We start from the raw sequence: 23,223 nt of genomic DNA on the forward strand, positions 1-23,223 counted from the left end.
CGTTACCATTTACCATCTCCAGCGTCGAGCGTTAGAAGGTGTAATTTTCATATTGCCCACACCTGTTACTTGCCACAGGAGAGTTTGTACATGCTTGAAACAAAAATGTTTACGCACAATTTTGGAAAGGTGCCACAATTTTGTCCGACACATTTTCGTGGGTTTGTGTGAAATTATGTCCAATTTGCTTTATTCCCCTGGTTTTTTTATGTGTTGTTCCAATACACAAGAATTAAATAAACACGTGTATAACAAAACTTGTGTAATTGCAATATTTTTTGGGGAGCAATAATTCATTTTCTTAAGCAATATTGTTGCGGACGGGGACCGGGCCGCTGCAGGGGCTGCTCTGATCTGGGTTCGTTACTGTGGCTCGTGTGGTAGCCGGACCCGGGCTCGTACAGCCATCCGTCCTCACAACCGTAGGAAGGGGGTATTCACAGGGGATTGGTTTGTCAGTGACGCCACCTGAGAGTTGGTAGCACCACCGCTGCCTGGTGATGGGACGCCCGGGGCTGATGGAGCGGGGCAACAGGATGGAATCCCCGTCACGGGTAGGGGAGGTGTAGTCCCGGGGCCTAGGTGAGCAGGAGTGGTGGCTGCGGAAAGTGTTATGCAGGGTTGGACCGGGGATTGATAGTGTACTCACAGTTCCAAAAAATTGCACACAGAGTCAAGTGGTAAACCAAATTGCCAGTGACCGGTTGCCTCCTGCGGGTGTACTTGGGTCTCACACCCTGGTGTAGCAAACAGGGGTCCCTTCCTCCTGCACTCAGTGTTTGTGTCTTCAATGGGACAACTCCACTTGGAACGAGGAAGTCCACTCCCAGTACTTTGTATGTTGGTAGCTGTGGCCCGCGAAATCTGACACTTGGGATCTCTGTGGGTTCTGGCGGACACCCTATCCCCCGTGTTGGGCTTCCGTTTTGCTCTCTGGGCTTACTATGAAACAAGGCCTGAAACCTTGTCCCCGGCTGGTCAATTGATAAGGGGCTTGAAACCTTCCTCGCCCTAGGGTCCAGGCACCCTGACTGTGCATGGCCTCCGGACCGTATTCCCACTGTCGGCACCGGTGGGCTACAACCCTGTCCCGGTCCACTTAAGGTCTCTTGCGACCGGATCTCCGTCGCCTATGGTCCTGCTTGCCATCTGCCACCCAGTCTGGTAGTCCAGGGGCCCCAACCCCTGACTCCGCTGTCACTTCACACTCCTCCACTTCAACTGTCTGCTCGGTTCTGTTCTCTGCTCTATTCTGTTGTGTTCCCGCCCCTGACACCTCAGGACCCCTAGTTGGGCGCTCCCATCCACCTGGTCCCGCCCACTGGTGTGTCCCTATTGTTATGGGGGGGTGACTAGGCTTTACTGGCTGATGTTGTGCACCTGGGTTTTGTGTTAGTATGCCAAGGAGGATGGAGTTTTGTACCTGAGAGATTTGTACAACCTCTTTGACTACCTGGTTTTGCCAGGGCGTCACACTATCAAGGGTGCCAATACTTTCGGTCATGACTGTACGTCAAAAGCCTACATATGTACAAATAGGTTTTTTTCAGCATATCGGCTTCACCTAGCTCATCTAAATATTCTGACGAGGTGAACTGGCTACTGGTAGCCCTGGACACCAAATGCCATGGTCCATCCCATTTTCCTGTAGCTAGGTACCTGGGGCTCTAGATGGGTAAATGTTCTTTCTATACTGGAGTTTATGTAATCCTATCTGGTACAATAAGAGTTAAAGCATAACCATGGTTTTAATTTTTATTTCATAAATCAATAATACACATGAAAATAAACAACTGTGTAATATATCTTATCAGACAAATTTGCTTCTTTCTCTGCCAGAATTGATCAGACATTACCAAAATTCTCAATTGTGAGGCAAAATCTGTATTCAGTGAAGACTTTCCCATTACTGAGATAGGAGATGCTTTAAACGTGATTTAGACCTTAATAAAACATTCATTTTACGAAGGCCACCTCCAGACCTTGCCAGAAATTCAACTATTAATCATCAACCTGTTTCTTTGCTTTCTAGCATTTGACTTTGTGATTCTTGAATCCCTAAAGTAAAAATAAACTGTATGAAGTCCATACTATGCCGCATGAGCGTTCTTTTGCCTCGTAACGTCCAGCTGCTCCCAAACAATCATCTGCAACCAAGAGATGGCACGAGGCAACAAGAAAATAAGATGAAAGATATCTCCCTACAATATAAACACCCCTGAGCTATGTCAGATATCTTCTTATACTCGTAGTCTATCAGCAGCGGCGTGCTACTCGAACTGAAAGGTCAGCCTGGTGCCCACTTTAATTAACTTTACAGAAATAGGTAAGTGTGCTCTGCCAAAGAGCCGGCTGCTGCCAGGGCAGGTTCCCCTGACACTAAAGGAATGTCCGCTCATGACACATGTCCCTGTGTTAATCATTTAGCTCAGGCTGAAGTGTGACTTTGAGGTGACCATGACTCAGGAAAATACATGTTAACCATGTGTCTGTTCAAAGATCTACTATAATCATCAAAAGGTTATTCCCATCTCCAAGATCCTATTGCAATATGTAGTAGGTGTAATAAGAATGTTACCAAGTACCTACAATTAGAAATGTAGTATAGTTCTCCTGATATAGCCATGTCTCTTACCTCATGTGCAGGGCATTGCAGCTTAGGTATCCTTGGTTACGTCCACTCATATTGCGGCAGTTAGTTAGTTGCTTGTGGTTGTAACCATGGATACCTAGGCAGCAATGCCCTGTACATGAGGAAAGTGACATGGCTAGATCAGGAGAACTATACTATATTTCTAATACAAGGTATTTGCTAACATCATTATTACGCCTACTACCTATTGCGATAGGATCTTGACGTACTCCCGTTTTTTTTCATTAAATGCGTATATATTCATGTAGTGTAGTAAGTTGTTTGTTTTATTTATTAAGTTATTAATATACTCACCTACTACCACTCTCTCAGAGATCCAGCGCCCTTATGCTCCTTTTCTCAGTGACATTACCACTCTTCAGACTGTCTGGGTCATGCTGCACTGTGCTTGACTTTGAAGTGGTATTTACAGTGTAAATCCATGGAGTATCATAGTGAGACTCCATAGACTTACATTGTAAAAGAGACTTCCAGCTCACACTTAGAACATAGAATAATCCGAACAGTCTGAAGAGCAGTAACGTCACTGAGAAGAGGAGCAGTACGATCCTGCATCCTGGAGAAAGAGTATAATAAGGCTAAGTTCACACAGGGCATCTTCTGCTGCGTTTTTGAGGTCACAAGATGCACCAAAATGCATGCATTTCCTTCTCCCAGCAAAGTCTATGAGATTTCGATTTTGCTGTACACACTGGGCATTTTTTGTTGGCTGCATCTTGGCTGCATTTTTGAAGATGCACCAAAGATGCAGCATGTCAATTCTTTTTGCGTTTGTTCAGCATTTTTGAGCCCTGTAGTCAATAGATTTGACTTAAAAACACATTGAAAAAAACGCAGTAAAAACGCGTCAAAAAAGCATTGGGACAAAAATGTTGCATCTTTGTGGTAAAAAAAAAAGATGCCGCGTGTGAACAAACCCTAACACTCAGTACTCTACATTCATAAATACATAGATTTTTTTTTTTTTTTTTAAATCTTCATGGAAGTGCTTTTTTAAGAGACTACTAGATAGCCTGTCTCAGGAGAGTCATTGTAATATAAAATGGATCCACTTAAGGGAGCACTTCATATCACAGGACAACAATTATCCCAGCTGGGAACAAGAAACCAATTGGCACAGGTACTGCTAAGCATGGACCTCTTTGTTCTTGCTAGAGCCCACATTACATTCCTGTAAAGTTATCGATGTGGATACTGAATGTAGCAATAACTAGTGTGCACAGAAGCCAGTAAGCACCACTTCAGTGTGATACTGCCCACATGACACTGTACATCTCTGTACAACACATTGATGTGGGTGGTCAATGTAGCAGGAGTGGCCACCCACAGGTTTGGAAGCTTCAACATCTGAGCCAAATGTGCAGCTTTGTGTCATGGGAGCTGCTCTACACTACACTTCTTCACAGTGGAGTGAGTTTGGATGAGAAGACTCTCTGACCCCCCACCCCCGCTTGTCACTCATGCCCACATCACTCTGTACAGTGCTTTGACGTGGGTGCTGACTGTAAGAACAGCAGGAGGCTCTCTTCACTATACTGGCGACAGTGGGTGGCGTAGCATTGTTCACCATCAACCCTCACCAATCCAGCTGGTGAGTGTTTGCCACAGCAAGCTGTATTGTATAAATAATTAGGTGACAAGTGCTCCTCTACCGGCCCTCATAAAAAATACTTTAGCGTATTATGTGGTTACAAGTTGTGGATTGTTATGTGTGTACAGGATGAGAACCAAAGGATCTCTATAACAGTACAGGAAACCTCAAAAGAAGCACCATCAGTACAGAAATACATCATCAGAAAACCACTAATACAGAATTATATCACCAAAACCACTATTAGTAAAAGAAAACATCACCAGAACCATCATCAGAATAAAAATAGATCACTACAACCATCAGCAGAACAGGACTACATCACTAGAATCACCATCAGTACAGAAATACATCACCAGAATCACTATTAGCACAGAAATTCATCACCGGAACCACATCATCCGTACACGAATACATCACTAGAACCACCATTCATACAGAAAAATACATCACCAAACCACCATCCATACAGGAATACATCACCAGAACCACCATCAGTACATGAACATAGCATTAAAACCCCCATCAGTACAGAAATGCATAACAAGAACCACTGTCATTCCTTGTTTATGGGACAGTCAGAAATAGAGAATTCACCTCTCTCCAGCAGTCCCATGAATTGTGAACACTGCAGAGGTCGAGTGCATACACTACTCCATTTAAAACGAAGCTGCAGAGTACTCGGGGTTCCAGAGCCCTGTTCTTGGGATCACTGTTGGTCCCAATGGTTGGACCTCAGTGATCAGTAAGTGATCAAAGATAACTTCCTATTTGGAAATAAACCTTTAATATACAGTGCATGCATTAAATTTATACCTACATCAATTAAAACAGTTTAGAAATCTACAGTTAATAAATAATTAGCATGTACGTTAACTAAAAATATAAATGGCTTAGTAAAGGTTAACCAAAACACTTGTCCTAGGACTGGGATATTCCAGACAAGAATATTAATCTACGGAAATAATTCTCTAAGTAAATACCTACACATTTAGTGAGTCACTTACAAAGAACTACTCAGTAGTCAAGTAAAGTACAAAAGTACACTAATAATATAAGCACACGTCATATTTGTTATTTGTCTTCAAAAGGGTAGGACGGCACAGAGCTGTGCTGTCAGGCGTAACATCAACTAAAGATTGTGATTTCTGCTGACCGTAACATACAGAAGACCGTGAAAATAAAATATAATAGAGGACATTTAATAAGGTTTTTGTACCATTTTTTGCCGCAAAGTTTTGTCACACAATTTTGTGCACAAATTTGGACTTTTTGTGATTTTATGTTGCTATTGAATAAAATGGAGAAGGTGAATATCATTAAATGGACATACTGTATATGTTTAAGCCAGATTTAGCTTTGCACATTTTTTGAAATGTGCAAAAAAAAAAAGCCACAATTGTCACTCTAGTATGGCAATGGTATAAAGGGAAAACAGCACTGGACAGAAGAATTATATCTAAAAAGACTAACCTGGAAACATTTGAAGCTAATAAAGGCAATGCAGCCTCAAGCACCATTGCTGGGTCATGGGTGGCCTCAAGCTCCATTATCTAATTTTCTGTCCAGATTATCCCCACGTTCCTCTATTTCTAGAGTTTGACATTGTTTGAGATAATATTCGCACAACCTCCTCCTCTAACACATCAGGTGTCAGTGTTGTATGGGCTGCCTCTGAAAAAGAGAGACTGAGGACCCCACTCCATTTATGTCCACTCAGGTAAACTGAACTTTTTCCCTGAGGAAAGGACCAAGGCTTTGTCCTAACACAAAAATCATCAATTTCTTGTAAAATCCATAAGAAAAAATATAAAATTCCTACTAGATGGCACGGGACTCCAGCCTCACTTCATAGCTCCTATCATGAATGCTACATCATTTGCTAGACATGTGTGAAGGAAGCACAGATACACATCTTGGGGAGTTTGCATTGCATGCCACGTTTTCCTTATTTAAATAAAGCACCACGCCACCATTACTGCTGTTGGCATACAATACAAGAGTGACGCTATATTTAAATAAGGAAAACGTGGCATGCAATGCAAAATCCTGGTGACTAGTTCCCTTTAACAGGCACATGCCGGGTAATGAATTTAGCATTTCATGGGAGTGGCATGCACTTTGATTAATGTGTGTACCAGGGGGCAGGCCTTTATAGAGGATGCAGAAGCAAGATGCAGCAGGATGAATATACACTGAGGACCCGACCTACAAAGGCCCACCCCTGGTGCACACATCAAAGTGCAGTACATTTCTGCAACTTTGATTAGATATTTCTGCAACCAAGCATCCGATCTTTCAACAAAAGTACAGTATGCTTGTATACAGCATCTTACTGCCTGTAAGGCACTGCCTTTAATTCATATAGCAAAATCCTGGTGGTTAGTTCTCTGTAATAAGTTCTGGCCTCCTGTACTCCATCAAGACTGGCCTAGTCCAAGTGTGTGCCATGTCAGTCTTGATAAATTGGCCTCTATGTCGATACTTCTTCAGAATCTGGAACCCTTGGATTATGTTTACGGATTTCAATGATCCATCTGTTTGGCTATCAACCATATCAGCTTAGAAACATACTTATAAGCATGGAGTGCCCTCTCTTTTCCTCCATCCCCCTTTTTTACTATTACACTCCTCAACGTTGAAAATGCAACATCAAACAGGAAGAATTGTGGAATTAAGGAAACCACCTGATTTATTGGACATGGTAATCATACAGTTAGGCCCTGAAATATTTGTACAATGACACATGTTTGGGCATTTTAGCTGTTTACCAAAATATATTCAACATATTACTTGATACCAGAAGTTTACATACACTATCTAAAAATACACATTTCCATGTTTTTCTCACTGTGACATGAAATCAGAATAAAGCTTTCCCGTTTTAGGTCAATTAGTAACCAAAATTATTTATATTTGCCAAATAATAACAGGAGAGAGAATGTTTTAAGACATTTTTATTTCTTTCGGCAAAGTCAAAAGTTTACATACATTTCATTAGTATTTGATACTATTGCCCTTAAACTGTATGACTTGGGTGAAACATTTTGGAAATCCTTCCACAAACGTCTCACAATAGTTGGTAGGAATTTGGGTCCATTCCTCCTGATAGAACTGGTGTAACTGAGCCATGTTTGTAGGTCGCTTTGCTTGCAATGGCCTTTTCAGCTTTGCCCATACATTTTCAATAGGATTGAGATCATGGCTTTTTGATGGTCACTCCAAAACATTGACTTTGTTATCCTCAAGCCACTTTGTAACCAGTTTGGCAGTATACTTTGGGTCATTGTCCATTTAGAAGACCCATTTCGGCCAATGCTTTACGTTCCTGGCTGATGTCTTGAGATCTTGCTTCAGTATTGCCACATAATCGTCTTTCCTCAGGATGACATCTATTTTGTGAAGTGCACTAGTCCCTCCTGCGGCAAAATAACTACACAACATGATGCTGCCACAACTGTGTTTCACAGTTGGGATGGTGTTTTAAGGCTTCAAAGCTTCTCCCTGTTTCCTCCAAATGTAAAGATGGTCATTATGGCCAAACAGTTCAATTTTAGTTTTGGCAGACCTCTGGACATGTCTCCAAAAATTAAGGTCTTTTTTCCTGTGTGCATTTGCAAATATTAATCTGGCTTTTGATACACTACTCGTTTCACTGTGGATAATGACATATTCTTACCAGCTTCCACTAGGATCTTCGCAAGGTCTTTTCCTTTTGTTCTTGTGTTGATATCCACATGTTTGACCAAAGCACGTTCCTGTCTGGTACACAGAACCTGTCTCCTTCCTGAGCAGTATGACGGCTGGCCATTCCGATCTTTTTTGTACTTGCTTAGAATTGTTTATACAGATGAATGAGGCACCTTCAGGTATCTAACAACTGCACCCAAGGATGAACCAGACTTGTGCAAGTCCACAATTGTCTTCCTGAGATCTTGGCTGATTTCTTTTGACTTTCCCATGATGCTACACCAAGACACAGTGTGATTCAGGTGTGCATTAAAAAACATCCACAGGTATGTCTCTAACTCAAATGTTGCCAATCAACTAGAAGCTTTGAAAGACATGATTTCATCATATAGGCTGTCCCATATTGTTTAAAGGCATAGTATTCTTAGTGTATGTAAACGTTTGACTTTGCAGAAAGGAATAAAAATGCCTTAAAACATTTTCCCTCTCTCTCTTTCTCTGTCTCATGATTTTGATAATTCTAATTGACCTAAAACGGGAAAGGTTTATTTTGATTTCCTGTTAGACAAAAACATGCATATCTGTCTTTTTAGATAGTGTATGTAAACAAATGGTTTCAAACTGTAGTTGTGTAATCAATATGGGCTTAAATTGCAGACTCTCAGCTTTAATTTGAGTGTATTCACATCCTAATTGCAGTAAGCATTTATGAATAACAGCTCTTTAATGTGTAGCTGCCTCTTCTTCAGGGGTGTTTCTAATTGGAAAATTATCTCTCAAGCTCTTCAATGGGCTGCATGGGCTATTGCCTTCCTAATCCATTAATAATTAAAATAATTAAGCAGGGAAAAGGTATGGAGCTGATTCTAGGTGTGGCATTTGCCTTTGGAAGCTGTTGCTGTCAACCAAGAACATGCGGTCATATGAGCGCTCAATGGAAAAGAAATGGACTATCACTAGGTTGAAAAAAAAAGAAGAAATCCATTAGAGAGATAGCAGAAATATTAGGAGTGGCCAAATCAACAGTTTGGGACATTCTGCAAAAAATAGAGCACTTGTGAGATTGTGAGCTTGGGAACACAAAAATCCCTAGAAAGCCATTGAAGACAACAGTGGTATAGATTGCAGAATCCTTTCCATGGTGAAGAAAATACCTTTCATAATATCCATCCAAGTGATGAACACTCTCCAGGAATTAGGTGTTTCAGTATCTATGTCTACCATAAAAAGAAGATTTCATGAGAGCAAATACAGAGGGATCTTCACAAGGTGCATAAATGTTGCAGCTTTTGGTATTTTCACTGCATAAATGGGCAGAGCTGGAGCAGGATGGGTCGAGATGCCACAGCTTGCCTAATTCACGATGGACTGTGGCGTTCTTTAAAGTGATTGTCTGGTCTAAATCAATAAGTCTGCAATCACTCTATGTGACAGCAGACTTATGAATCCTCACATCATCGCATGCACTGTGCACTGTAACGGATTCACCGGTTTCAAAGCCGGGAATGGCAGCCATGTGGCCACAAGTATGCAATATGCAAACTCTTGGCCACATGTCGGCTAGAAGTGTGCGGCTTTGCTCAATGCAAATGTTTCAAGCAAGGCTGCTACCCTCTAGTTGGATTATGGCTGGGAGTAAGAATATTGCATACTTGTGGCCACATGACAGAGAATCCTCACAGTGCAATGTGAGCATTCATAAGTCGGCAGTCACAAAGAATGACTGCAGACTTATGCATTGACACTGGGCAACCGCTTTAAGCAAGAACTCTTAAGGGTACTTTACACGCTGCGATATCGGTACCGATATTGCTAGCAAGCGTACCCGCCCCTGTCGGTTGTGCGACACGGGTAAATCACTGCCCGTGGCACACAACATCGCTAACACCCGTCACACGGACTTACCTTCCCTGCGACTTCGCTCTGGCCGGCGATCCGCCTCCTTTCTAAGGGCGCGGTTCATGCGGCGTCACAGCGATGTCACACAGCAGCCGTCCAATAGCAGAGGAGGGGCGGAGATGAGCGGCCGGAATATGACGCCCACCTCCTTCCTTCCTCATTGCCGGTGGACGCAGGTAAGGAGATGTTCGTCATTCTTGAGATGTCACACATAGCGATGATTGCTGCCGCAGGAACGACGAACAACATCATACCTGCAGCAGCAACGATATTAAGGAAATGAACGACGTGTCAACGAGCAACGATTTTTCACGTTTTTGCGCTCGTTGATCGTCGCTCATTGGTGTCACATGCTGTGATGTCGCTAACGGCGCCGGATGTGCATCACTAACGACGTGACTCCGACGATATATCGTTAGCGATGTTGCAGCGTGTAAAGCACCCTTTACTTCAGTCTCAGACTAGAATTAAATTTGTAGTGAGGCGCACATCAGTCATAATCCTCTTGTGATTAATTAAGATGCATGCAAGTCTTCATGAATCAAGAGCATCTGACTCCATCATGTCCCCTTATCAAGACAGCCATGAAAATTGCCAACTGTGATAAGTCGGGACTAAAATTTTCAGAACATCACGATTTATTCAGTATTGAGTATGAACACCACATGTAGAAATGCAGTCACTTACATGCATTAGAATGCAATCAATGAGGTTACTGATGATTGATGAATTTTCTGCCATTATGAATGGACCTAAGTGGGCTTTACACGCTGCAACATCGCTAGTCGATGTTAGCGATGGCGAGCGTGATAGCACCCGCCCTTATCGTGATGCCGATATGTGAAGATCGCTGCCGTAGAGAACATTATCGCTAAGGCAGCGTCACACATACTTACCTTCTCGGCGACGTCGCTGTGACTGGAGAACCGCCTTCTTTCTAAGGGGGTGGTTCGCTCGGCGTCACTGCAACGTCACTAAGCGGCCGCCCAATCAAAGCGGAGGGGTGGAGATGAGCGGGACGAACCTCCTTCCTTCCTCATTGCTGGCGTGTGGCAGGTAAGGAGAGGTTCCTTGTTCCTGCGGCGTCACACGTAGCGATGTGTGATGCCGCAGGGACAAGGATCAACTTCGCCCAAGCGACAGCAGCGATAATTAGGAGAGGACCCCCATGTCAACGAGGAGCGATTTTGGATGTTTTTGCAACGATCCAAAATCGCTCCTAGGAGTCACACTCAATGAGATCGCTACAGCAGCCGGATGTGCGTCACAAAATCCGTGACCCCAACGAGATCGCTGTAGCGATCTCATAGCGTGTAAAGCCACCCTTAGATACACAAATCATTAAGATCTGCTGCTAGCAACTCTCTTTGCAATTGCCAACCAATGAAGGGAAAACGGGACACAAGTCTGGAGAGCCTACAGGACATGATAACACATTTAAGACATACAGACTGCTCACAGTAGCATGAGCAACATACAACCTTGCATTTTTTAAAAATGGCTCCTGGAACACTGTGAAGAAATAGCCGTACTACTGGCTCCATTATTGATCCATTCTCAACTGCAAGTGAAACTGGATGTCACATATCAAGCTCCAGCTCCCTAAGAGTGTCTACATAATCCATCAAATGGTGTTTGCACAACAGTGATCTATGAGCCAGACATTCAGATACAGGTGCTCCATTGGCTTGATTCCACCACTTTCAAATGCTATCATGGCGTAGAACATGACAGCAATGGAGCCTGGAATAGAAGTCTATCCTCTTCAGTGATGACTCCCGCTTTTGTCTTGAACTAATGAGAGCCGGAGATTGTTCTGGAGACCATGTAAGCATTGCAATGAAGAGGCCTTCATGAGGGAACATCACATCAGTCATACTCCTGGAATTTTATTTCTATTTCCATCATTTGTATATCACTAACATGTCTACTGAGCCTGTGATTTCCATAATCCCACAATTGTTCCTTCCTGATGTTGCATTAGTGTATTATTGTTATATTTAATTATTATTTGTTTTTCTACCCCTGGATTCCATGCAAAATGCTAACTCATTTATTATTAATATGTTAGTTTTTTATTATTACATAATACTTGTTAAATTCACATTATTGGGAACTGACTTATTATTGTGTTTCACTGTTTAATTAAAATTATTAAACCTTAAAGAGGATTGCTTTCAATAACTACCATATACATTTTCAAACCTTCTCTAAAAAAAGCTGGTCTGAAATTTATACATAGATGTAGTCTTCTCAAGTATGCGTTTTCAGCTATAAAAATGATCCAAAGCTTGCAAAGTGGTTCTCAGAAGTGGGCTACAAGGAAGAGCATCAATAGAAATCATTAGTGGAATTCAATCCACACTTGAGTGTCCAGAAGGTAGAAGGCTTACTGGCAGATGGTGAGTATAGGGTGGTGTCAGGATACTTTGCCAGGAGTATGTAAGTAAAATTTGCAGTCCTGCAATGACCTTTGTAATTAATGTTCCTGAGGGGTGTGGGAGGATAGCACTATCAATGTGAGTAACACTATGCCGCCACCCTAGACAGAGCCCTGTTTAGTCCATTGCTGAAGGCAGCAGGAGTATGCAGCATCTCTCAGACTGTCTGGCCACACTATTTATGTAATACTACTAATAAGAGGACAGCAGAATGTCAGCCGTTAGCATTTGTTTTATTACATACTGTGATAGTTGGTTAAAAGAAGACATAGCAAATTGATCTTGATTATAGCACGTTAATACAATGAGGGCTGTACATGCACTCCTGGAGGAACCCTGCATTTTGCTCATTTATGCCATAAAAGCAAAAAATAAATAGAAAATTAATGCTTAAAAAATCACCAAAATAAAACGACACAACATATATATAATATATATAGTGTACCTAGCCCCTGTTGAAATCATACTAGGCAAGTACAGCTTATCGTAATATTTAATGCAAATGAAGGCGCTTTTGTGCACCCTCGACATGGCCTCCATTACATTAATTGACTTGTCTATAACACCCAGAGCAAACGCTGTGTTTCTGACTGTCTGACTGAATGATTTTGGCGTCGCGCTCATAGTGTTAATGCAGGTGTGCACACAATGGCTGCAGGCACGCTCTGCTGTCTCATCAAAGCAGCCACACATCAGAATGTGCCCACAGCCACAATGGCTGCCGTGATCAACCAGTGTCAGTGTGCAGGCGCAGACAGGAGACATAGCGTTCGCTCAGAGTGTTTATGTAAATAGGAGGGTGCACGTGAAAGGCGCCAAACCATAGACCATGCCATAGGTGCACCAAAGCGTCCTGATTAGCATATCAAATATAAGTTGATTTTTAAATAAATATTCAGTTAAGCTATACTTGCCAAGTATGATTTAACAGGTGCCCTATAGAAATGTTTGGGAAGGTCAATTTCCATCTTGGGGGTGACCCTTTAACTATATAACTCCCAAGCTTTTTTTTATTTTTTGTTTTATCACAGCAACATCCTATGTAATCAATTAAAAACACTCTTTATTTTGGTTGCTGTAAACTGTAAAAACTACAGCTGAACGGATTTTTTTTTTCTTCATTCCATGTTTGCAAAATTAAAATTAAGTTAAGTAAAGCTAATACATATGTACCAAGGCATAGATTCTCCATATAGTACAATTCGTCCCACAAAACCGCAAACTTTCATACAGAAACACTGAGTGAAGACTAAAACCATTATGAAAAGAAAAGAAAACTGATCAGCAGACAATAGAAAGCAAAAAATGCTCCATTTTTAATTATATCCATTCTTAAAAATGATTTTTAGTGTAAAGTACATGCATTTAAGAAAAAATGCTCCTGAAAGTGCCCTTTAAAGTTTATATGAACAATTTGAATGTTAAAACATTAATTTATTTATGTTTTTATGCTCATATATGATTCCTTGAATTAAGTTCTGAATACTAAACTTATAAATAAGACTGCATATGACTTTCAATAAATTATTAACCACAATATAAAGTATACAAGATAAAAACATAGTTAAAAATAGTGGGAGATAGGCTAAAGAAGTACCAAAGAAGATACAGAAAGTAAGAAATAATGCATCAAGGGAAGTAATAAACATTCTATAGGTTCGCTCACGTGGAAATTAGGTATTGGGCAGCGTTCACACCAACAATGTTTTTATTCCAACAAGGCAAGGTTTATTAGCTCCATAAACCCCAGAGAGACTATGTCACGGGGTATGAAATTACTGCTCAGGGGCTCCTAGACTGACCCTCACACTAGAGACTAGAGACCCTGCGCTTTCCTTTATTTCATAGGTACACTTGATGGTAGCATGGTATGAGCCCCCAGCGTGACCCTGACTGCTGTCCCAGTCCTGATCTTACTCCCCCTCTCCCCCACCATTGGGTAGGGCCAGAAAACACAGTAACAAAACCCCACGAAAATGATATAAGGGAGGACCAAAACTCGTACACACTGCACTCAAACTTGAAGTAGAGACTATACGTATACATAGGGAGTAAAGAAAAAAGGAAGGAAATCAGCTATGCTGAAGATATTATCGGCTAAGAGACAGAAACTCCCATCCCTTAAATAGGAAGGAAATGGCTGTGGGTGGTAATCAGCAACCTGACCTCTCAGGAGCTGTACACCAATCCACAGGAAATAACTCCTGCAGGACTGGTGAGAAATAGAAATTAATCAGCCGACGACCGGCAGTGAAGGAGACAGTGTGCACAATGCTGGGCTGTGACATAAGATGAAACTCCACCCACCGCCAAGTCATTCAGGGAGATTGGGTTCCGCCTCGATGATGACAGGTCAAATTCTAATTCCAGAAGTTGAAGTGACATCACTGGACATCAGAGGCTGCTGCAGCCCGGGTCATGTGATGGGGACTGAGCGGACAGCGATAGCACCGCTCACATACAGAGTTGGGAGCAGAAGGTATTTGGAAAAATCCTTTATCTAGCTTTTTATCGATATAGACAGTATACTGTACATATTAGTGGACCACCTCAAAAAACGAATTAGGTGTCATATGTCGAACACATTAAATCCCTCTGCAGTTAATATATCAGCAGTTTCCAAACATTTTGTTGCAACCCACAACAGGTGTCTTAAGCCTGCTTTACATGTTACAATTAATCGTGCGATCGCATTTGCGATCGCACCCGCCCCATCGTTTGTGCGGCACGGGCAATTTGTTGCCCGTGTCGCACAATGCTGTAACCCCCCGTCACACGTACTTACCTTCCAAACGACGTCGCTGTGGGCGGCGAACATCCACTTCCTGAAGGGGGAGGGACGTTCGGCGTCACAGCGACGTCACACAGTGGCCGGCCAATAGAAGCGGAGGAGCGGAGATGAGCGGGACGTAACATCCCGCCCACCTCCTTCCTTCAGCATTGCCGGTGGGACGCAGGTAAGCTGTGTTCATTGTTCCCGGGGTGTCACACGGAGCGATGTGTGCTGCCTCGGGAACGATGAACAACAGGACATGCGATTTTTAGAAAATGAGCGACGTGTCAGTGATGAACGAGAAGGTGAGTATTTCTGCTCGTTCATAGCTGTCACACGCTACAATATCACTAACGATGCCGGATGTGCGTCACTTACGACGTGACCCCGCCGACATCTCGTTAGATATATCGTAGCGTGTAAAGCAACTTTAGTTCACTCATTTTTACGGGTATAGAAATAGTATTCAAGCCGGCTAGAGGAGGTGACCATAGAAGAAAAATCTTAAACAGAGAATCTTTTTGGATTTTTAAACTAGGCACCAGGGTACCGCATGGCATGAACACCCGGCAAGACCTTATTATTCAGTATACGTAATATCATTTAGTTAATCATATTAGCCATTCTGGATTCTCTTTTTACATCTGACAAAAAAAATTTTCATCATTATATTTATGCCCCTGTTCAGTCAACATGTTAATTATAGTCAAAAATAAAAATAAATATTAATTTAATCCGCTATTCACTATTTGTTCACTTATTAATCAATACATTAATCATTTCCAGGTTATACTCGTCACATTTTTTGCCAAAAAAATCCCATATATTTTTTTTCTCTAAAATTCTTGTGCATATATACTCATATAAGATTTTGAGAATCGTCTGATTTTTTCTGTAATTTCCACCATATTGATCTATATATTCAATTATTATATGGATATTTTATTCAAAACACTATGAAAGTAATTTTTTGCATTTGTTTGTGTTGTTTTTTATCTATATATCTCTGTTTTTATTCCACAACTGATTATTTCTTGTGCTATTTTTTTGTATAAATTTGAATGGGTGTATACCTTGCATATAATTAACGCCAATTGGCACAAGTAATCCTATGATGTTTAATTGTATATGTCTTAAATAACCTTACTTTGGAGATATCATACAATTCATGAATAAGACCGTGAGGTCGAAACGCGTAGGTAGTCCTCACGTTCACCCCTTCGTGTCCCGGCGCCGGATCTGTTTTATCCGTTTTTTGCCGGATTGTGCCTGATGGCAAAAAACGGATGTGTGAAAGCAGCTATAGATGCTTCAGTTGTATAGTCTTATTTGCATATGAATTCACACACTGAGTTTTCAGTACTGCAGAAAGGGACTGGCCATATAAAGGTATTGCTGGGCTTGTCTTTTAAAGAGCTAGATAGAGATAGAAAAAGAACTTTGAATCCTACCCATCAGTCAGTTAAAGTACATGTTGTACCTCTGTTATTTCATAGCGTCCTCGGCTTTATTTGGAAACTTTATTGTTCAAAACTTATTGTTAATGATAGGAGACGAGTCCTGGATCGGGATGATGTGAGCTTTGGAGACAAGAGTTTAGCAAAACTAATTGTAGATGATAATAAACAGATGCTAACCATTCATACGGTATAATGGGGAAGCATTTTAGAAATAATAATCTCCACAACGGAAAACATGATTAAAGAAATGCTAAATTGTTAAAGTAATAAATGCATTTGTTTCTGTATATCTTCTATTAGAGCAATAAACATCACCATGATTATCTGTATTCGGCTGGCATAGGTAAGTGCACACCCTTCTGGCGTCACAGCTGTTTTTCAGTGCTTGTTTTTCGATGTACCATACCTTTTATTAGACCTTATTATTGCAGCAAAGTAAAAAAAAAATTGGCATGTGTTGTGTAAGAAGCTCTCATATATTAAAAACATTTAATATACAGTGCGTACGGAAAGTATTCAGACCCCTTTACATTTTTCACTGCAGCCATTTGGTAAATTCAAAAAAGTTAATTTTTTTCTCATTAATGTACACGCTGCACACCAATCCAGAAAAAAATCCAGAAATGTAGAAATTTTTGCAATGTTTTTTTTCTATGAAGATGGGGTGCAGTGTACATTAATGAGAAAAAAACTACTTTTTTGAATTCACCAAATGGCTGCAATGAAACAAAGAGTGAAACATTTAAAGGGGTCTGAATACTTTACCATTGTACATGAACCCCTTCCCACAGCAGTCAATTTACCTTATTTTGGCCTTTTTCCACCCTTCTTCTAAGAGCTATAACTTTTTCAGTTTATGTCAATGTACAGTGCCTACAAGTAGTATTCAACCCCCTGCAGATTTAGCAGGTTTACACATTCGGAATTAACTTGGCATTGTGGCATTTGGACTGTAGATCAGCCTGGAAGTGTGAAATGCACTGCAGCAAAAAAGAATGTGATTTCTTTTTTTTTTTTTTTTTTAAATTGTGAAAAGTTTATTCAGAGGGTCATTTATTATTCAACCCCTCAAACCACAAGAATTCTGTTTGGTTCCCCTAAAGTATTAAGAAGTATTTCAGGCACAAAGAACAATGAGCTTCACATGTTTGGATTAATTATCTCTTTTTCCAGCCTTTTCTGACTAATTAAGACCCTCCCCAAACTTGTGAACAGCACTCATACTTGGTCAACATGGGAAAGACAAAGGAGCATTCCAAGGCCATCAGAGACAAGATCGTGGAGGGTCACAAGGCTGGCAAGGGGTACAAAACCCTTTCCAAGGAGTTGGGCTTACCTGTCTCCACTGATGGAAGCATCATCCGGAAGTGGAAGGCTTATGGAACTACTGTTAGCCTTCCACGGCCTGGACAGCCTTTGAAAGTTTCCACCCATGCCGAGGCCAGGCTTGTCCAAAGAGTCAAGGCTAACCCAAGGACAACAAGGAAGGAGCTCCGGGAAGATCTCGTGGCAGTGGGGACATTGGTTTCAGTCAATACCATAAGTAACGTACTCCACCGCAATGGTCTCCGTTCCAGACGAGCCCGTAAGGTACCTTTACTTTCAAAGCGTCATGTCAAGGCTCGTCTACAGTTTGCTCATGATCACTTGGAGGACTCTGAGACAGACTGGTTCAAGGTTCTCTGGTCTGATGAGACCAAGATCGAGATCCTTGGTGCCAACCACACACGTGATGTTTGGAGACTGGATGGCACTGCATACGACCCCAAGAATACCATCCCTACAGTCAAGCATGGTGGTGGCAGCATCATGCTGTGGGGCTGTTTCTCAGCCAAGGGGCCTGGCCATCTGGTCCGCATCCATGGGAAGATGGATAGCACGGCCTGCCTGGAGAGTTTGGCCAAGAACCTCCGCTCCTCCATCAAGGATCTTAAGATGGGTCGTCATTTCATCTTCCAACAAGACAACGACCCAAAGCACACAGCCAAGAAAACCAAGGCCTGGTTCAAGAGGGAAAAAATCAAGGTGTTGCAGTGGCCTAGTCAGTCTCCTGACCTTAACCCAATTGAAAACTTGTGGAAGGAGCTCAAGATTAAAGTCCACATGAGACACCCAAAGAACCTAGATAACTTGGAGAAGATCTGCATGGAGGAGTGGGCCAAGACAACTCCAGAGACCTGTGCCGGCCTGATCAGGTCTTACAAAAGACGATTATTAGCTGTAATTGCAAACAAGGGTTATTCCACAAAATATTAAACCTAGGGGTTGAATAATAATTGACCCACACTTTTATGTTGAAAATTTATTAAAATTTAACTGAGCAACATAACTTGTTGGTTTGTAAGATTGATGCATCTGTTAATAAATCCTGCTCTTGTTTGAAGTTTGCAGGCTCTAACTTATTTGCATCTTATCAAACCTGCTAAATCTGCAGGGGGTTGAATACTACTTGTAGGCACTGTAGCTGCATAGGGGCTTGTTTTGCAGTATAAGACCTCCTTCACACATCCATGACTCCGGTACGTGTGATGCCTGTTTCTGCATGTACCAGAGAAATGGCACAAATAGACCCATTAAATTCAAAGTGTCTGCGCACATGTCCATGTTTTCACACTGACCTTGTGTTCATGTGGAGCACATGCATGTTCGTGTGCTCCACACGGCGACATGTCTGTTTTCTGTTGGCAGCACAGATGTCACACAGACTGCACACTGATGCGATCCGTGTGACACTTACCAGAGAAAACACGTCACTTAAAAAAAAAGAATTTTATACTTACCTATCTCCAAAGCTGCTTTCTCACTTGCTTCCGGGCCCACTCATTATAATCATGAATATTCACTGCACTGACCGCAGACTCGGAAGCAAGTGAGAAATCAGCACCAAAGACAGCTGTGTAAGTATACAAGTTCATACAGTCCTTGTGCTATTCAGGGTCACAAGGATAGCACACGAACAGCACACAGAGAAAATACACACGGACAAACATACTGACCTGCCCCACGGACCATCACATATGTGCGATAAAAGGAACAGACGTGTGAAAGAGGCCTAAATGATAGTTTGTGAATGGAGTGGTGATCAATCATGCTCACTACTGTTCTATTCATTCTTGTCCAGCTCTTCGCTAAATCTGGTGGTCCTAATAAGAATGAAAGGAATGGTAGTGAGCATGATCGACCAATACTCCATTCGCTCAAGGATCCGGGGATTGAGAACCCCGGTTCTCGGGATCGGTATAGGTGCTAACAATCGGATACTCAGCGAAGCAATACATGTAGATAGGAAATCTCCTATGCCATGGATAGTGGATAACTTCCAATCTTGAGAATACCCCTTTAAGCAATCACATCCCAAATTATTTTTTTTTTATTAAGAACGGACAACACAGGTAATTATGTTGACTACAAAGTTACATAAAACATAATAAAAATTAGGATTAGGAAATAAAAATATCATTGTTATTAAAAAGGTATTATTAGAAATTTTGTTATGATAAAGTAAAATTTTACAGCATGAAATATTCTTCATGGTTCATCCCATATCACAATACAATGTGGGGCTCTTTTCATTTGAATAATATAGGTCAAAATTGTATTAAGATACATTGCATTCTGCAGCCAAAATGTTTCACACTACCAGAAACATGCTATTTATCAGTAAGATACTGTATAATATTTCTGATACTTTATAATAGGGTCAAAATGTAAGTCCACCATACCTTCTGACAATACCTCTCCATAGTTTTGCACCTGAAAAATGAAACATCAGAAATTATGTCATGTTAAGGAACATTGTATATCTATAATATACATGTGGCAGTTGGATAAGTTCCCACCTGCTGCTGGAAATGCTGAAGATTATTATCAACCTAGATTTTGGATGTAGAAAACTAAATGTGCAGTGAAATGTTCTACACAGGAATTCACTTGAAGTGTAGACTTTTAATTCTGCAGCATGTACAGTGACATGCATGTTATTGTGAACAGTTAAGCAAATTGAAGATGAAATGATCTATACTAATATATACATATAAACAACAAAAAGCGTTTAATAGGCTGCTGGCCAGTTACTATGCACCTGCAGGTGTGAACGGTGACCTATGCAAGCCACTAGAGTGCATTTTATCATCCAGCAATCGCCACCTCCATATTTTGGAAGTGTGTGTGTGATTTGCTCCTCTAGCACCTGTGATGCCTCCACCTACTGGGCGTTTCGCTGCATCCTGTTAGTGCATTAGTTTTTTGGCCTGGGCAGTTCACAACTGCCTTTGTTGCTGTAAGTATAGTCTTTAAGCAGCAGAGCTGTGTGTGCAGCAGAACTGTATATATATATATATATATATAATATATATATATATATATATATATATATATATATATATATATATATATATATATATATATGTATGTGTATATATATATATATATATATATATACTCTTTGGGCAGCAGAGCTGTGTGATTATGTACTCTTTGGGCAGCAGAGTTGCGTGTGTATACAGCAATGCTTTGTGTATTGTAGTGTTGTGGGCATGAAGGCAGCAGAGCTGGGTGTTTTTCTGTTTATGTACATATGCAGCAAAGATGTGTGCAACAGCATACCTCTCAACTTTTCAAGAAAGGAAAGAGGGACAAAGTATGCGCGCAGCGCGCCGCGGCAAATTTTGACCACGCCCCTAGCCACACCCCTAGCCACACCCATTTGGCAGTAAGGGTCATTCAGCAGATGCCGTGGACTGTTCATTCATATTCATAGCAGTCAGAATTTTTTTATATTTCTGTGTCACTATATGACATGTTGCTTATTTGTGCCTATCAATCTGTGTTCACACGTTGCATAAATTCTGTTTCTTTTTGTTTCTGTCTGCACCAAACTACACAATAACTATCTTCTCTGTTTTTTCCATTTTTGCTGCATTTTTTCTGCCTTTTCTCCATTATTTAATGCGTTTTTGGTTCAGATGTGAATCTGCGTTTTTAAGTGTTTTTATTGTACAGAGAAGCTTTTTCCTGCATTTTTTAAGCTCCACATAGAAACCTCCAGAGAATCCCCCCCCCCCCCCCCGAAAACCGCAGAATTCAGGAGCGTATTTTCATGGAACCACATACACTTTACTTGGACAATTAAACACAGCAGAATAAATGTGCAAAAAAACAGCAGAAAAATATGCAGCATTTACACTACATGTGAATATGGACTAATTGTCCAAGCAAAGTGGATGAGACGTCCTGAAATCTCCGCTCCTGGTGCGTGGAAAGACGCCGCTGAACGGTGCGGATTTGGTGTTTCTTTCTTTATAAGCTTCAGGATTCACATCAGCAACAAACATGTATCAAATAAGGGGGACAATGTATAAAAAATACCGCAAACACGCAATAATCAGAGAACATTGTTATTGCACTCGTGGCGCGGACACCTGCAGAAAAAATGCAGCATTTACGCTATGTGTGAACACGGCCTCAGTGATCCATTTTTATTACATTTTTTATGTGTTTTAATAAAGAAAAATAATAAATTGCGCCTTTTTTCCCGCTATTTACCGATCCCCATAAATAATCTGATCGCTGTGTTGTTCAGGTCATTACGATTACAGAGACACCAAATATGTCCATGTTACTTGCTGATTTGTGATGATTATTATTTTATAAAAAAGTGCAATAAAATTACATCATTCTATTTTTTTTATTATTTTTAGTAACTTTATTAGAAGAAAAAAAATCCTCTTTTCCTCTCCCTCTAGAATACAGGAGATAGAGACACTGCTGTGTACAATGGAGCTGTGTCCTGTGTAATCTGCTGTGTAAGAGGCTGCATTGTAGGTTCATTTATGTGAAATCCTCCCTCTGACATCATCAATCCTAGTGGCTCAACAGCTTGAGCAGCTAGGAAAGCCAGGAGGTTGCTGGACACAAGTTTTGAACGTTGCTAGTTTGAATCCAAGGTGGTGAAGATAAAAAAAAAATAAAAAAAAATTGTATTTGTATTTTTTTCCTCATTTCTTTATAGTAGTTTTATGGGAACAAATGAATCTGACTCTTTCACCAACATTGAGATACAGTATTTATCTATCTATCTATCTATCTATCTATCTATCTATCTATCTATCTATCTATCTATCTCTATCCCTCTATCTATCTATCTATGATTCTATCTCTCTATCTATCTATCTATCTATGATTCTATCTATCTATGATTCTATCTATCTATGATTCTATCTCTATCTATCTATTATCTGTCGTGTATCTATATATCCCTCTATCATCCATCCCTCTATCATCCATCCATCCCACTATCATCCATCCCTCCCTCTATCCCTCCCTCTATCTCTCCATTCATCCCTCCATTCATCCCTCTATCCCTCCCTCTATCCCTCCATTCATCCCTCTATCATCCATCCATCCCTGCCTCTATTCCTCCATTAATCCCTCCATTCATCCCTCTATCATCCATCCATCCCTCCCTCTATCTCTCCATTCATCCCTCTATCATCCATCCATCCATCTCTCTATCCCTCCATTCATCCCTCTATCATCCATCCATCCCTCCCTCTATCCCTCCATTCATCCCTCCATTCATCCCTCTATCCCTCCATTCATCCCTGCCTCTATCCCTCCATTCATCCCTCCCTCTATCCCTCCATTCATCCCTCTATCATCCATCCATCCCTGCCTCTATCCCTCCATTCATCCCTCCCTCTATCCCTCCATTCATC

The 23,223-nt window shown here is 41.1% G+C and overlaps 1 protein-coding gene across 1 annotated transcript in view; it reads right to left on the reverse strand.

Annotated features, from left to right (window-relative positions):
- Window positions 1–23,223, reverse strand: part of RETREG1 (reticulophagy regulator 1) — a 175,334-nt gene that overhangs the window by 123,737 nt on the left and 28,374 nt on the right. Inside the window, exon 3 of the mRNA XM_075314875.1 lies at window positions 20,230–20,260. Coding sequence (XP_075170990.1) covers window positions 20,230–20,260 — 31 coding nt within the window. The remainder of the gene's footprint in view (window positions 1–20,229; window positions 20,261–23,223) is intronic.

The sequence above is a fragment of the Anomaloglossus baeobatrachus genome, chromosome 6 (assembly GCF_048569485.1).
Source record: "Anomaloglossus baeobatrachus isolate aAnoBae1 chromosome 6, aAnoBae1.hap1, whole genome shotgun sequence".
Classification (NCBI taxonomy): Eukaryota; Metazoa; Chordata; class Amphibia; order Anura; family Aromobatidae; genus Anomaloglossus; species Anomaloglossus baeobatrachus.